Below are 17009 nucleotides of genomic sequence, written 5' to 3'. Positions count from 1 at the left end.
GTCTCGCTAGCTTACCCTGCGCTCTTCCTTCTGACGATGCTGTCTGTGTTGAGCGCTCAGTGAATCTGCGTTCGACTACTCCGCCTAGGCTGCACTGTCGAGCCTAGGCGGAGTAGTCGAACGCAGATTCACTGAGCGCTCAACACAGACAGCATCGTCAGAAGGAAAGTTGATAAAATAAATTACAAATTTTGTATTGTTCGATACATATGCGTACCGAACCGAAAGCACTGTATCGAACGGTTCAATATCGATACGAATATCGTTGCACCCCTAATATATATATATATATATATATATATATATATACACACATACAAAGCACCTAGCCATCAAGTCTGCCTTGACAAACATTTCGGAAAGAATGGTTTGTTCTAAAGAGCTTACTGAATTTCATATTTTAACAGAATGGCGCTGTTACAACAAGCAGATTTGTGTATTTTCTTCCCTCTTGAATATCCTACAACCAACTGCAAGTAACTGAGCCACAAAGTGGCAGAATGCATAAAGTTACAGAGTGAGGTTGCCAAGTGCTGAGGCACATAGTGAATAAAAGTTGCCAACGCTCTTCTGATTCAATCACTCAGACTTCAAAACCTCTTCTGGGATTAACATCAGCACCAACACTGTGCACTGGGAGATTTACGGCATGGCCCAGCTGCTCCTGTAGGTGGCCCAGTACTTTGTCCATATATTGTATGTTTCCCACTATCAAAATGCTACCAGTGCTCTGTTATTGAGAAATTATGGTTCAGTGGTGGTGGCACATTGGCAGACCAGTCTGTGGGTCTGTGTCAGATGGGTACAGTATCAATAATATGTGGTTCAACTAGTCTGCAGGTAAACTCTGCTGTAGCTTCCTTCCCTTTTCAAGTTCACTTATCAACCAGTAAGCATTTGACCATCATCCACATCAAGCAGCATGCCATACGGACTCCACAGGAGCAATGTTTGAAAACCCATCTTAGTACACTCGCAGTACACTCTTCAAATGGACATAACCATGGTACCATAAGATTCAGAAACTTGAGGTTGACACAGGAGAATAATAGCTGCCACTTGACAGTTTAAATCAAAATAGTTAAAACAGTCGATGACATTAACCTGCCTCAGTTTGATTGCTGACTTCTGCCTTGATTATACTCTGGTCCTGACATGGACATGGACAGCTGGGGACACCATGGCCAAGTACTCATTGGTATTATATCACTACTGCCGGAGGTGCATGTGTAGTTAGTGTGTTGTAATGTAAATTTCCACAGATGCACAGGCGCAGGCACATAGATGTCTGCACAGACCCTTCACCCATTGTTGCATGACAAAATGTATGTGATTCTGGCAGAAAAAGTCAAATCAAGGCACTAAAATATTTTACATGAAAGAATTTCTTGTTCATAAACATCAGATCAGCAGATCAGCTTGTAATATAGCAGCAATGGTAGCTGTTTATTCAGGATTCTTTTGTCATGCTAAGCTAATCTACAGCCAACCACAGAGCTTATCGCAAAACAGCAAAGTTAGCTGTTAATTACTGTCGTAATGCCAAGCTAATCTACAAGCATCAGCAAAAAAGCAGCAAAATATGTTTTTGTTAGCTTAACATAAAGACTGGAAATGGGAAAGGATCTATCTAACATCTACAAATGGACCCACCACAGCACTGGGCATGGGTAGACTTATCAAGAACATTCCTAGACTGTTTGATTTGATGTGCTGCAGTGACAAAGAAACGTGTTCATTCTAAGATCTGCTTGGTCTCGATGAGCAACACAGGACTGCCAACACATTTCTTCAGCACAGTTGTGTTTCCATCCTTTAAAAGGACTCTAGTGAGAACAGTAACCCAAACACTTCAACCAGATCTTCACTTTAAAATCAATTATTTAGCTTATGGGGATTTGCCTTGTGTCAGAAAAACTAATTGATAACCCACAATGAACCTGTGTAAACAGAAACCACAAACTGAGTACTACAGGTCAACACCACAGAGAGCGGAAGGGGTAGGTTAGAATGTGGAGGGAGTTTGTCATATGTGGTTACCATGGCAGCAGGTGTATGTGCTGCCAGGGATCTGTGCTAGTCCAAGTGAAGTCACAGAGGCCAACCCTGGCAGCCGCGCACATTCCTCCTCTCTGAAAAAAATGAAACATGTCCTGCAAACACAAACTCACTGACAGACACTCACTCATACATGCTTACAGAGAAAAGCTCACAATCACGTGACAGCTGTTTATTCTTCAGACAGCAACAAACATTTGTAAATGACACACACACACGACCAGACACAAGTTTCTGGTAAGTCAGGACACACCCACTGTCTTTGTCAAGCAACATGTCAGCTGGACCGAGCACACTGTAATGATGCAGCACTGCTGCAGAAAACATGCTACAGAACAACAGGCCAGACAAAAGACCAGAGCTACAATCCAGAGACAGTTACACTGAAATGTGCACATTTTTACCCCCAAACCAAGTCCATGACGATTAGCTGGTCTAGGTCAGTGGAATCACAGTTCATACAAATAAAGTTCATGACTGCATCACGATAACATCACAAACGACATTCCTGCACTGCCAGCAAAAAGAAAACAACAGACACAAATGTTTTACGTTGTCTTGTTCTGACATTATTAAAGAAACATTCGTCGTCGTTCTCAGTCCACTGTGATTGGGTTGTGATTCATAGACAGTACCTGGTGTCACTACAAAGATGATAAATATTTTCTTATACAACTTTGATGTTTGTGCAACTCAATTAAGATAAGCTTAACTTAGCATAATGACAGGAAACTGAAATCAACAGCTACATTTGCTGTCTTTATGTTTGGTAATCAGCTGTACATTGGCTTAATTTCAGAGCATTGGTCAGACAAAACTTGAAATTTATAAAAGTCTTTTTGAGGTTTTGGAAAGTTTTAATTTTTACAACATAGAAAGAGGAATTTGTGTTTGTGGGCCTTAAGCAAATCTTTTGTGCATCTTGTTAAGGCCTTATATAAAAGGGAACATTGATAGAGTGATAAATGCAGCCAGATCAGCAAATAGCTAATAACCGGTCATTAATATTGGCTCGCTGATAAATTGTTTAGGCTCTAATGGATATAGCCATCATAACATCACATTCACCTGGAACCTACACCTGTCTCTTACATACACTTTATGCTTTGGATTAATTTAGTATGTTATCTCCCAATGCTAACAGCAGCAGCTCGAAATATAAATAGAGTCATACCATGTGCATATGCTTTAGTGCAGTATGTTTGTAGTGCATTATTAATGTGGTGGAAATTCAGTGGTATTGGGATCAAATTCCATGTCATCCCAAAGAAGCAGTGTTTTTGAGCGAGGGATTCAAACTAGCAAGCACAGTGAGAAAATGGCCTTTGTTGTAACATTTAGGATCTGAATGTCTGTTGGTGTGTCTGTGCACTGCCCCCCAGGCTGAAGCCCAACACAGCAAAACAAGCTGACATGCAGTCTCTAGAGTTTTCAGATACATCCACCCTGAGGTTAACGCCACACACTACTGCGCTGACACTCAGACAAACACTGCAAACTACATCTGCCTGGATGACACTAATTTTCCTTCGCTCCTTTTTCACCCTCCCTCACATTTATTTCTTGGCGCTTCGCTTTCTACAACGCGTCAAAACACACTGAGCAGTTTTCCGTGTGTGTATCTCAACATCCCTCTGCTCTCTTTGCTTCCTGACATTTCTTTTTCCTCTTTGTCCCTCTCTTTTTCACAGGGAAAAACCCAAAGACTGACAGTGACAGAAAGACAGCTGTGCATGTGTTTATGCGGATGGATGCATCAGAGAGCTTTAAACAGGAAGTGATTTGTAGATATAAACAACTCTCCTCTATCCTTGCCCACAGTCACCCTGCATGGCACCCACTCAACTTTAAACTACTCTGTGTTTTCACTTATTCAAATCCAAAATCCTCTCCATGCTCTAGCGTCTGCAGTTCCAGCACCAAAGACCTTGTCGACTTTGCAGTGAAGTTCACGGTTAAAATCCCATATTGGTCGCATTAACTCTGACAACAAATACGAGCACACTCTCACGTGCTTTAAGCAAATGCGTCTTTTTTCCCTGTCATCATTTCCTACCTTTAATAAAGTAGTATAGGTCTGACACAGTGACGTGTAAATCTTTCTTGGCTCTGGTAAATCTGTTTAAATCAGATCAGGTAAACATGTGAATTTAACTGATACGGACCCTTTATTCAGCTGCTCACTTCTACGCCTCTTTCTCTGATGTTTTAGCTCCTGTCTCTTTAAGACCTTTTGTAAAATTCTACTTTCCTCAGATTGGCCAGCTTCTGGAAGCCTTCTGATGTGCACATGATGTGCACATCAGTGATGTGCACTCCTCGCTTGTGAGCTGTATTTCCCGTACTTACAACAAACGTGATTATAGCTCCTTATAAAATACATCCTCAAGTATCAGTCAAGTGATTGCTTCCTTTAAAAAGTTAAACTTCTGATTATAGTCAGATTATTCAAGTTAAACACGATCCATTAAATGTACATACACTAACCTACAAAGCCATGTGACCTTAATACTTTACCGTGACACACGTGGGACCTTTACTTTGTATAACCTTGTGAAATACAAAGAGAACTACACACTACACTGTTACAAGTAGCGTCGCAATAGCATAGCCAAAAATACCTTTTTTCCTTTCTTGTACAAAAAGCTCATTCTGATGCATGTTTGCAATTGACAGAAATCAATGTAGGCGCTCCATTTAATAATAAAAAATCCTTGTGCTGCTCAATGCCTACTAGCCTAGTTTAGCAAAATAGCTAAATGCATTCTCTATTACCTGTGACACTAGTAACATTTTATTTGATTGAGATGCCTTTAGATTATATATTTAAACTAACAGTTGTCAAAAGCTTCTTGGATCCACATTACCAACAATTATTCAACCAAAGAACTTCTATATAAAGAAAAGAAAAGCATGTCTTTTCCCCGGTTCAGGGGTTTTTGCACACTGCTCCTTGCCACAGCCTTCTGATCACATACTCTGACATAGCTAATGCAGACTGTCAATTAGTGTTTTTTCCGCCTTGATTATTTTGCTGGAATGCTTTGGGCCATTTTCTTGATGAATGACCCATTTTCAGTCAGGCTTCAAACCCATATCCAACAACATGACATTCTACTGAAGAATGTCTCGATAAGCCTGATTCGTTGGTTCCTTTCATTATGCAAAGTCCTCAATGTTCTAATAGTTAATATCGGTCAATAATGTTAGTGTTAGAAAAAAGTTTATTTTAGCTGGATGCAGTGTTGCCTTTTCACCAAATATGGTTATTTTAGTGGTAACAAAACAGCTCCACTGTTGGCTCATCTGTTTGGAGAATAGATTTCCAGAACGCTGAAACTGTCCAGAGGTAAAGTTGACACAGGAAGTGGACATTCCCAATAATGTTAACTCTATTAAATTTGCCTTTCATGTGTGAAGTATCCACGTGTATCAGATCAGGAAGGCAGATGAGCAGATGTTGTGATGTTATGGTACCTAGCTTTTACCTGATCTGTTTGGTTCACTGTGTTCAGAAGATACTCTATTTCTTGCCTCATAGTAGATAGATGGGCTTTCAGATAGATTTCAGAGATTGCTTTATAGCTTTCTCCAATAATGTGCTGAGACCAAAGTGCTCTCACTTTCCTTTTCCCGACACTCTCTGAGATCCCGTTCCCTCTTATATGGTTCATTTTTATGGGTACACCAAGAGACATAACTTTTGCCGTCTCTCTATTTTTGAACCCTCCAAGGCCAAAAGACGCACAAGTGTGGAGAAATGATAACAATAACAAGTGTGTGTACAGAGCCACATGTGCTTTGTCTCTTTCGCTCTCACTCACACAAACTCCTGACCAGCAGCTGTGATGAGGTCTGTACTCGGAGAGATGTGGCACCAGTAGCTGAATGATACTGGAAGACAGAGGGCCCTTAGTGGTTAGCAACTGATCACACACAAAATCCACATAACCACAGGGGATGCTTTGTTATTACTCTTGACGGGTTTCCAGGAGTACAGTGCAAGCAAATCATTGTTCACATCTCGGCACAGCAGGGGGTGGCAGAAAATTAGAGTGAAGTCAGAACAATGATGCCTTGGAAAACAACAAAAATCAAAGTGGTGGCAAATGGAAGAAAGTTGCCGGGACTGGCAAGGTTAAGATGCAGAACAAGGAGAGCGGATTGCAGGAGGGCAAGAGGCAGACTGGGATAATGGATGAGAGCCACATTCCTGTGCACTTCTAAACCTTTATGTTTTCACCTCATTATGATTTTAAAAGGCTTTTAAAAGGAGACCTATTATCATTTCCAGCTCTATGTTTTTATTATGATACTCCAGCTACTCAAGTAGCTTTGCATAATTCAGCTTAAAAGAATCCTACTGATGCTTTATGCAGTCCCTCGTTTTAACCTGACACAAGCCGTTTTAGGCTCGTTTCACTGCTAATCATTTAGCATCAGACCTTTCCAGACAGCTATTATGTAGCAATTGTTGTTGTATATGGTTCAACTAATATCCCGGGTGTTCTCTTATCCAAGTTTGGGCCAGATAGAAACGTTAGTTTTCCTCTCTGCAGGACTGTCTAATCCCTGCAATGCTGGCCAGTAACAATGTTGGCTACTTCACATCTCAGTCAATTCACCATGGCTGAACTCAGGCCATCCACAGGACAGGACACTCACTGGGGATGTTACATTTCATGATGTTCCCCAAATATTTGTCACAAAGTATAAAGTATTACTTACACGGTCGGAATCTATGATAAACACTTCTTGATGAATATCTTCAGATGTAGAAAATCAGAAAGCCAGCCAAAGGGTCTTTACAAACATTGACATAACTGGGTGTCATTACTGCCGACGTGAATTATAATTTTACTGAATGTACGTTTACCCTTAGCCAGCAGTTTTAAATTTCCCTCAGTGTCGCCTGCTCTGGCCCCTGGAAGACAATTGACTATGGTTGCTGGAGTCTCCAGCTTCGCATGTCTCAGAACAGAATCGCCAATTACCAGAGTTTGATTCCCGACGGGTGTGTCGCAGAGTGGGGAAAAGCGGTTAGACACATGAACAGGTTGGGGGTGTACCTGGGGCTTCTGTTTAAGACTATGCTTCCTCCTCACCATCACCCAGCCATCCTGTTTCCCCGGCTGCTCGGGGCCCTTCCGGAGCCTACGCTACCTTTGGATGCACCGGCTACAGAGGCCTGGGTAGCTACAGGTTCTTCAAGGGTACGAAGCCGAGTCTCCAATGCAGTGATCCTGGCCTCCAGAGCTCGAATAGCATAGTGGTTACATTATTTGTTTCAGACAGAGCCAGATGAATATATCTCCATCAAGTTGCTTGTGGAAAAGAATTAGATAATGCATTAATTCCTGTCTCACTTCTTAAACATCTGTGATGTTTAGGAAACTCGATGGCTCCTGGAAACGCTGCTGCAATTTTAATTTTAGTCAACTTGTGAGGCATCAAGGCTCTACGCTCAAAACACTACAGCAACAGAGATGGAGAGAGATGGTGTCCTTCAGCACTCCAGCAGTGAGCAGTCAGCCAACACGCAGGCCTGTCAGGGAGACATCCAACCAAGCCTTCCCCTGAGCTCGATCCTGAAAACCTGTGTGTCTGCGTGTGTGTGAGTCTGCGTGTGTTTGTTTTCATTCACTGCTAATCCTACACCCCACTCCCCAGCCTGACTGGCATGTCTACCACAGAGTGCATGTTTTGCCTTCTGGTCTGTTACACAGTAAAGTCGTAAGCTAATTGCTGATGGTTTGCTAGGGAAAATTGATATTACAGCCTGAGCCTAATGTGTTTAACTTGATTGAGATTAACGTCCCCTTTGCTCACTCTTTATACGTGATGAAGCAGCATCTGGCAGCTGCCTCAGCAACTACAACCTGAATTATAACTCATGAATGAGCCTGAATGATGAGGTGGGAACAGTTTAAGACTTTCAAGTTTTGCTGTGTATTCAGGCGTCTTTCTGCTGATTTTTTATTTTTTTTGAAAGATACTCTGGTCTTCAACCAATTTTGTTACTTAATTTGTATTAGCGAGAAAAAAATTAAAGCGAATGAACTAACAAGCAAGTTTGTGCATTTTAAACCAACTCACATTGCTCTTACTCCACTCTTCTCTGTGCCCCTCCACCCTTAAAAAGCAACAGAGGGCTTTTCTCTGAGGCCCTACACATACAATTATTTGCTTATTAAACTGGAAAAGGAGGACAAGCTATTTCTGGCAACAGGGGTCAAGAGGTGACTGGCTGCTGGAAGGTTTTCAGGGTTTGGATGGGCGTGAAACTCTCCCAGATAGATTATGAGGGGAAAAGATGAACAACAGCGGTTCAGAGGTAACAGACATACACTTGTGTAATCCTGTCAGCCATGACTCCAAAACATTTGATCACCAGAGATCCCAACACTTGTTGTAGTTGCTTAATAAAAATGTTGCTGCAAATGTGCATGAGTTCTCGAGGTCTGCTAATAAGGTTGCTGTTCTTTGAGAACAGGTTCAGTACTGACAGATTACCAGGAACTGCGACACAGACTAGAACAACACGATTTTTTTGACTGGATAAAAATTTGACCAAAAAAACTCAAGAATACCCAGGTCCAAAACAAACATTTGTCCAGTGACTTGTTTTGCAGGTCATACCTGTCACCATCTCCCCTCACTCCCTGTCTGTACTCAGTGTTCTCACACATATCTAGAGTGACGCCACAAACTCCTCCTGTGCAGCCGAATATTGTTTGGAACCCATGGGCATTACTTTATATTCTAGTGGACACAGCAAATTTTTCAAACATATTAAATATGTAAGGTACGGAGAAAGGTGACAGATTTAATGAAAGTGTTACGATACTAATGTTTCCATGTACATATATACATATAATTTCATATAAGAGCCATTTGATGAATTCAACGCCCTTTAAAGCTTCTTAGAGGAGAACAAACTGATATAATGATCTCTGCTGTTAGCTACATTAAAGGGCCAAAAGCTAAAAGGTACAACTGTTGCATCAGTGCAAAAGTTTGGACAAGGAGTGACTTAGGTGTGTGTGTGTGTGTGTGTGTGTGTGTGTGTGTGTGTGTGTGTGTGTGTGTGTGTGTGTGTGTGTGTGTGTGTGTGTTTTGATGTGGTGTTCTGCAATAACAGGGGTGTGTGTGTGCCCACAGACATGTAACTTGTGTGGGTGTTGCAGGCACGTGAGCATTTGTTGTCATAGTAATGTGAGATGTGAAGGAAGCAGCCACGTCCTTTCACTTCACTTTCACTGAAGGTAAAGGGTAACATATTTCAAGTAAAAAGCTCTGTTGGTTTCATCTCAAGAGATCCCAGTTTGTGTGTGTAGACGGAGGAAAAATGTGTGACTCCTTCACTTTGAACACTATGTCACTCCTGCTTTGTATTTATAAATTAAAAGTGCAATCCTACTAGAAAATGATGCATAAATCAGACTTTATCAGTTTTTACATCTCTTTGTATGTTTGAGTCTCTCTGTGGTGGTTTTGAGCTTTGAGGTCAGCTTTAGTGTCTCTGTGGTTGTTTTGTTCATCTTCTTTTAAACTTTGACGAACTTTTAACTTAAAAAACATCAGAGCAGTCATTTCAAATTTCTTAAGACGCTTTAGTTCTTAATGAATCTGGTTGCTGGTGGGGATGATTTCCTAAGAAGTAACACAACAACCCCCACATTCAATTAATTCACAATAACTGTCATCGTCCATGTAGTTATAGCCACATATTTCTATATGGTTTCACTACACCAAAAGGTAAGACTATAGCTTTGATATTAACAACCTTTCTTATTATCAGAGGATGTGAAAGGTCTTTTCCTCCCAAACACAGGTCAACAATGAGCAGTGCATCACAGTCACTTTATGAATCAGGGAAAGTTGGGGTTTTCGGTGGATCATAATCCAATTTGTTTTTGATTGTTAGCAGTAATTGACATCCTGACACATTTCCATTAATTACAGTGGCTGTCACCGACATCACGCTTCTCATCCGTCCATCTTTTTATCTACTTCCTCTGCCGGCAGCTGTCAAAGGACTCTGTGTTCAGCTGGGTCACCCAGATGGGGCTGACTCTCTCTGCCTGTGTACACCCCTGATGAGGGCCAGAATCGTCACCATCCCATGTGACTTGACTGCTGACATGAAATATGGGAATGACCTGATAGCATCAGATGGGAAGCGGACTCAGAAGGTCATAAACCTCAGTGTTTGCCTCTAATGTGAAGGAAGGACTACAGCACAAACATCACAATATAGAAACTGGGAGCAAAATTTTGTCTTCACAAACTGAAAGCACTCACAGTTACAGAAAAAACTAATAATAACTAATATATTACACTGTCTGAGACGCACATAAAGATGTTGATTTAGGGGCGTCGATGTAATGTGCATATATATCTCCACATTTAGTCCACAGTTAGAGAAGCCCTAGCACTGAAAAGGGGTAACTGACCTGCTGCAAGCACATGCTGCAAGAAACAGTGAAATTATAGGATTTATTTTGGGGGGGGGGGGCTTTCTTGAGACACAACACTGGAGAGTAAGACAGGAACAGACAGAGGTAAATGACCCCAAGGCAGATTTGAACCCAGGCCTCACAACAGCAATAGCCTAAAAGTATATGAGTCACCTGCCCACCCAGGTGAGCTACACCAGTGATACACAAACTACGAAATTTTAGTGACGTTTGATCTCATTTATTCATTTCTTGCATTGTGAATTTTTCATACAGGCAGGAGAAGAAGCTTAACCTTTGTAATGTCCTCCTGATTGCCACACTCCTTTTGTCCTCTGGGGTAAAAAATGACCCCAGGACAACAGGAGGGTTAAAATTGTACTTAAGTAGCTCGGTACCTGGAGTTTTATTAACATACACTGCTGCTACAAATCAAGTGACATGTGAGCCGAGGTGGAGAGGATCCTGCTGAGCAGATATGTTAGACATCCCTCAAACACGATCCTCCTCACTCTGCTCCTTGTGAAAGTTCAGTGACCTGCAACCCGAGCACAGGTGAGGCTGGAGCAGCATGTCAGAGGTCAGGGGGCCAGCAGGTGAGGGGTCGTTCCAGCGTAAGCCGAGGTGAGTTTGAGTTTAGAGACGAGGGTGAACCAGGTAACATTTATTTACAGTGTGAGCCAGGATGGAAGTACGCATAGTGCAGGGAAGCACAGTGAAGAAGATCTTATCAGAGCATTTCATCCATAAACAACTCTCATTCTTTCACCCTTGCTGTGCACGATCCTCTCCCTGCAGCTGGCTCAGAACTGTGCACATTTTGCTCAGCCCATTTGTTTGTTCAAATGATAAAGACGCAAACTGTGGACTTATCTTTTAGGTACATGTTACCTAAAAGATAAAATACACTACAAGCATTATAAGCTGGAAGTGTGCTATGACATGCGTGGGTGCTGGCATGCATCCGCGCCATGAAAATTCTTGGATGGCACTGGGAAGGTGCAGTGGTCCGTGAACCCTGGCGTCACAGGGACTGGAAAGTCAAAACATTTAAAAGCAAGCTGTGACATTTTATTCCCAAAATTTTCGTCCCTGCAGCTTCACTGGCTTCCTCCTGAGGAGGCGTGTCACTTGTTGAGTCATTTCCCAACCGTGAATGAATCAAAGTGGATCCAACGGATCCAGTGTTTGGCGTTCGGGCTCATGTTCTCATGACTTAACGGGAAAACTGAGCCAGAACAACAAGTAATAAATGAATAAATAAACAGTGTGGCAGGCTGGGTTGGCGTTACACTACCTTAATGATGCTGCTCCGGCGAGGTGCCGCCTTCACCGACTCCAGCAGGATGGTATCAGTGTCCTGGCCGCCGCCGCCGCCGCCGGGGAGGATGACACCGCTGCGCCGACCGCGGGGCGCTCTCTGTGGAATATAGTCGGGCGCTTCGTCGCTGCACAGCCCATCTCCACATCCATCACGCTCAGACATGTTGACGAGGATACGGAGGAGTTGATTTAAAAGTAATTTGAGAGGGAAAATTAATCAACTCGTCGGATCTGACCCGAATAAAGTTTGCCTCTGCTGTGCCTGGATGCCATTTAAAGATGAAACGAGTCCTGTCTTCAGCACCGACAGCAGCAGCAGCTCTGTCCGCCTGGAGGAAACTAAGCACCCCGGTTTCCTTGATTGTGAGCAGACTCTCTCAGTCGCTGAGCACAAATCCGCGCTGACTTCAGGCTGTTAGTCGGAGCTGATCTCCACAGTCCATGTCCGCTCCAATCAGAGCATCACATGCGCGCGCAGACACACTTGGATGAAAGCTGAACTGATGCGTCCCCCGGAGACGCGCAACAAGTCCTCTCCGTCTCCCGTCCGCCTCCTCTGCTGCTCGAACAGCGGGACTACATGGGAGCGCGCGTAAAGCTTCGGGGAGCGCCTTTTCTTTCTTCCTTTCTTTTTTTTCTGCTGCTGGAGAGAAAATGTTGGAGGACACTTCAGAGTAGAGCCTGCGTGGCTGCGCAGCTCCCCTGCCTTCCTCCCACAGCGCGAGGACGTCAAAGTGCGGAGAGGAGCAAACCTAAGCCTCCTGGCAGCGCGTCGCTCTCACTGAAACAGCCGCTCCGGCTGTGCTGGCTGCACTCAGACCAACAACAGCCCACTTTTGACGAGGACGCGGAACACAACTGACAGTCGCGCCGCCTCTCGCCCGCGAACCCCTCCCTTCACCGCTTCCACCCAGCTCCTCCCACACGCCGGCCAAAAAGCACGAATGACGCGCGAAGCAGCCAGTGCGCGCGGCGGCTGGGGAGATCCGAGCCACTCAGAGCCTCCGATAGGTGGACGACCGAGTTCACGGGACCGAGAGAGACTCCTAACACTTGGTGGGGAGGAGCTGATAGGACATTATGTGGGCTAATGTATTGGTCGTATTTCCCAGCTGAGCCTAAATTTAAACCATTTTATCCGCACAGAGTTAGCAAATCATGTCCGATGTGCTGAAATGGATCATATATTTGATTCTAATTAAGCTCAGCTCCTGGATTAGAGGAGGAACAGATTTTACGCATTCAGTTTAGGCAGGTTTTCAGTGTAAATGAATGCTTTTATCAAAATGTTGTTTCTGGTGTTTTTCTTCGCTTACCTCAAAACTAGATGCAAGCAGAGCAAAAGAAAAATGATGTGCTGACTCTGACTATAGTCTGATGTTTTATTGGCAAAGAATTCATAAATAAACTGGCCAAACAATAACAATGAATAATAAAAGTAACATTTAGGTTCAGGTCTGACATGACGGGGAAAAAAGCCTTTATACCTAATGCTGTTAGACATCCCTGGTTACACATATAAGTCCCAAATATTGTAGAACATAGCCTGAAAACCAGATAATGAAACTAAAAAAAAATCCACTGAGCCTCTCACATCGAATCTGAACTTCTTTTTTTAGTGTAAAACATATTTTTGACCCACTGAGAGGAATGTGGGGAAATGGGAATTTCCCATCAAAACAAGCCATTTCATCAAACTACCCAGGACCAACCCGTCTTCTGGGTTTCATGGTCAGGCAACTGAGAACTGAGACAGATGTGCTTCAAGCCTGACCTATGACCTCTGACCTTTTCAGTGGATGCTGATTTAGAGTGACAGGCAACCAGTAATGACTAGTGCAGAGGTGCAATAAAAGTGTTTTACATTATTCATTCATTACAGCAGCAGCCTCTTCCAGGGAGGTCAGAGATCAGGGTCAAGAGGCAGCAACAGGGATTTACTGCTCTCTCAGTGACGTATAAACAGGGTGAACTGATGCAGACAGATGCCACAAAGTATTGGGAAAGATGGATGCAAAACACCCATCCATTTATTGTCTCGGGCGAGGTAAACCCCGGACAGCTGACAGCCTAACACACACGTCTTTGGACTGTGGAAGGAAGCCGGAACCCCAGCCAACCACATTATTCAAAGCAGGTGAGAGGTGCTGACCATCTGATTTAGATACTACAGACAGAAATCATCAAGTTGGAAGCTTAAAGAAAGGGTAGAATTTATCTGGGAGAAAAATTAACAAGTCTTCATTTCATTAAAAACAAAAGGTATGATCAGTGTCTACATAATTCATCCTCTGGGGAACAAGAATATCTGAGACATCTCAGGGCTCTCACTGCCTCTGCTGTTAAGACATTTTATTAATAACCTAACATAAACCACCATGAGGTGCTGAAGAAAAGTCAGGAGATCCTCGTAGTCCATAGGATTCATCCTCTGGGGAACGTGGCTATCATGTCATTAAAAGCAGCACTGCTAAGCAAAGGGATTATCATCATACATCGAAGGTGTTTGCTCGTCGTTTCCTTTTTTACCTACCACGTGGAAAATCCCTGGTTCAATCCTGGTAGGAGACACAAATCTCTCTGGAGTTGTGGCAGGAAGGCCATCTGGTGTAAAAAAAAAAGAAGAAAGAAAGAAAGAAAATCTGCTGGTTCAAACATGTGAAGCTACCTGCTGTGAGTAAGGGAGCAGCTGAAAGTCACTTTATCGGATTCATCCTCTGGGAGTCATGAACATATGTGTTTAGTGTCATGGCAGTCAACTCGAAATACTTTCAAAAATTATTTTTAATTCGAACTCATCATGAAATCCAAACAGTCTTATTCGAGGAGCCTAAAAATCCCAGTTTAAATAATAAATAATGTGAAATTCGACTGCGTTTAAACAGGTGTGACTGTGAGCCTCTGCCATTATATATCAACAATATTCCTGTTTAAGCAGATCCTGCAGAGAGAGTATACTTACAATGCTTATGTGAAATAATATACCTTTATGCCACAAAGCCAACATGAAAGAGTCCTAAATCCCAGCTGAACTTCAGCACCTTTCTCATGTAGTGGAAACACTTTGAAGCTGGTCGAGATATGGCTTAAACTCACTGAATCCCCTGAATTATTATTTGAAGGTGTTCCCAACTGAGTAGATATGAATGTGTGTGTGTGTGTGTGTGTGTGTGTATGGCTGGACCTTTAGCCACACAGCTGTGGAATTTGGTCAGTGGGTGAGGCCTATTAGTGCATAAAGCTGCCCAGTGGCACCTCGCTGCTAGTAAGTATGCAAGCAGGTTTGTTCGGAGAAAGAAGGAATTCATTTGTTTATATTTTCCCATAAAAGGAGAGGAGGCACAGATTGTTGCCTTGTAGTTTCCAGGTTTCATGAAAACTAAGCCCATCCCAAGGAAGCTGATGACTTTTAAAGAAAACATTATTATATATCAACAAATTTTATTTGTTATATACTCAAATGCCACATAAAACTGCCACTTTGTATTCATTTTCATCATGAACAGCAACGTAAAGGTATATCACATGAAAAGAGTACACCCCGACATTTACCACACCTCCATCCATCCATCCATCCATTCGCTTCCGCTTATCGTTTTTTCAGGGTTGCAGGGGGGCGCTGGAGCCTATCCCAGCTGTCATAGGGCGAGAGGTGGGGTACACCCTGGACAGGTCGCCAGTCTGTCGCAGGGCTAACACATAGAGACAGACAATCACACTCACATTCACTCCCGCATTCACATCTATGGGCAATTTAGATTTTCAATTAACCTATCCCCACAAAGTGCATGTCTTTGGACTGTGGGAGGAAGCCGGAGTACCCGGGGAGAACCCACGCAAACACGGGGAGAACATGCAAACTCCACACAGAAAGATGGTGTGGAGATGGTGGAATTGAACTCACATTTACCACACCTTCAAATCTATTTATAGTAGTATAAGGTGTATGAGATTAGGCCTATTAGGCCTATTTAAACTATGAATTCTCCAACATATCAGAGGCTGCCTGAACATAATGTGACACTAGCTGTCTGAAAATTGCAGATTCCAAAGTAGACGTTTGATCCGGATAATGATCTTAAGCTGACCAGCAAATCCACCAAGGAATGGCTCAGAAAAAATAAGTGGAGGCTTAATGAATGGCCTCGATTTTAATACTGTTGAAATGTCACGGGTGACTTTAAATAGCCGTGATTTTGACAGAAGCCTATCATATGTGTTGCAGCTGAAGGGATTTTACAAGGACAGCAGTGGTGCTATGGGTGAGCTCTGAGGGTCAGGGCCATCGAAAAAGTTAGCTGAATTCATACAATCATATTTTTACAAACATAAATATAATTATGTCATGCAGGTTGGTAATGAAAGTGTTAACGGTCCACATTTGCAAGAAGTTATTGTTGGAATAACCCAGCTCGGGTTAATGCGGGTAACTGGTCTGTCTGAAGACACTAAGACCGCGGTGGTTAAGCAGATGATGAAGAGTGACATTTGTGATTTGGAGGCCAAGTCACACATTGGGAAGTACATGTGATGAGACTTGACTTTGAGCTACCTGCAGTTTAAATGAGTTTAAGTAACACAGACACCTGTTCACAGTGCACTTCAAGGAGCACAGATGATTATTTTCATGCCATGTGGGTTCGTCACCCCCGTCCACTCCTTTTGGATGGCAGTAACTGACCATGGAAACACTACACATGGAACGTATTCCTACCTCTTCTTGGTTTGGTTCAGATGGCTGGGGTGACAGCCACACATAGCACTGGGACATACTGTGGTATGCACTAGATCAGCATCCTCCTCAGCCTTTGGGGGCAACCAGAGCAGCTAATCTTGTCTAGATAAGAGGAATGTTACACCATATACCCATTAATTTATTTAAAAGAACAATTTACTGACCACCGAACGACAGAAAAACTCCTGATCTGGCCAATATTGACCCCCTCTGAACCACCATGGGTTGCATCTGAGGCCTTGACACCACAGCACCTCCCTTTATTATCATTTCAAACTCTAGTTTCTGTTTAATAATTACGATTACGTCGTGTTTTTGGTAGCGTTTGCTTGTGTTTCTTCATTCTGTCTATGAGCACGATACCTTGAGAAACTTTGAAAGCATGCTGATAAAATGTGTTAGAGTTGCAGAGCGAGCTCATGTTAACATTAAAA

General features: G+C 42.9%; 1 protein-coding gene and 1 long non-coding RNA gene across 2 annotated transcripts in view; one reads left to right on the top strand and one right to left on the bottom strand.

Annotated features, from left to right (window-relative positions):
* Positions 1 to 12701, bottom strand: part of plcl1 (phospholipase C like 1) — a 122367-nt gene extending 109666 nt beyond the window's left edge. Inside the window, exon 1 of the mRNA XM_040006831.1 lies at positions 11815 to 12701. Coding sequence (XP_039862765.1) covers positions 11815 to 12003 — 189 coding nt within the window. The 5' untranslated portion in view covers positions 12004 to 12701. The remainder of the gene's footprint in view (positions 1 to 11814) is intronic.
* On the top strand, positions 1803 to 14878 carry LOC120718335. The gene is made up of 3 exons (XR_005692450.1): positions 1803 to 2000; positions 2350 to 2355; positions 14868 to 14878. It is a non-coding gene; the product is annotated as an uncharacterized LOC120718335 (long non-coding RNA).
* Positions 14879 to 17009: the final 2131 nt, after the last annotated feature.

The sequence above is a fragment of the Simochromis diagramma genome, unplaced genomic scaffold, assembly GCF_900408965.1.
Source record: "Simochromis diagramma unplaced genomic scaffold, fSimDia1.1 OVJJ01000514.1, whole genome shotgun sequence".
NCBI lineage: Eukaryota > Metazoa > Chordata > Actinopteri > Cichliformes > Cichlidae > Simochromis > Simochromis diagramma.
This window is presented reverse-complemented; position numbering and strand designations above follow the sequence as displayed.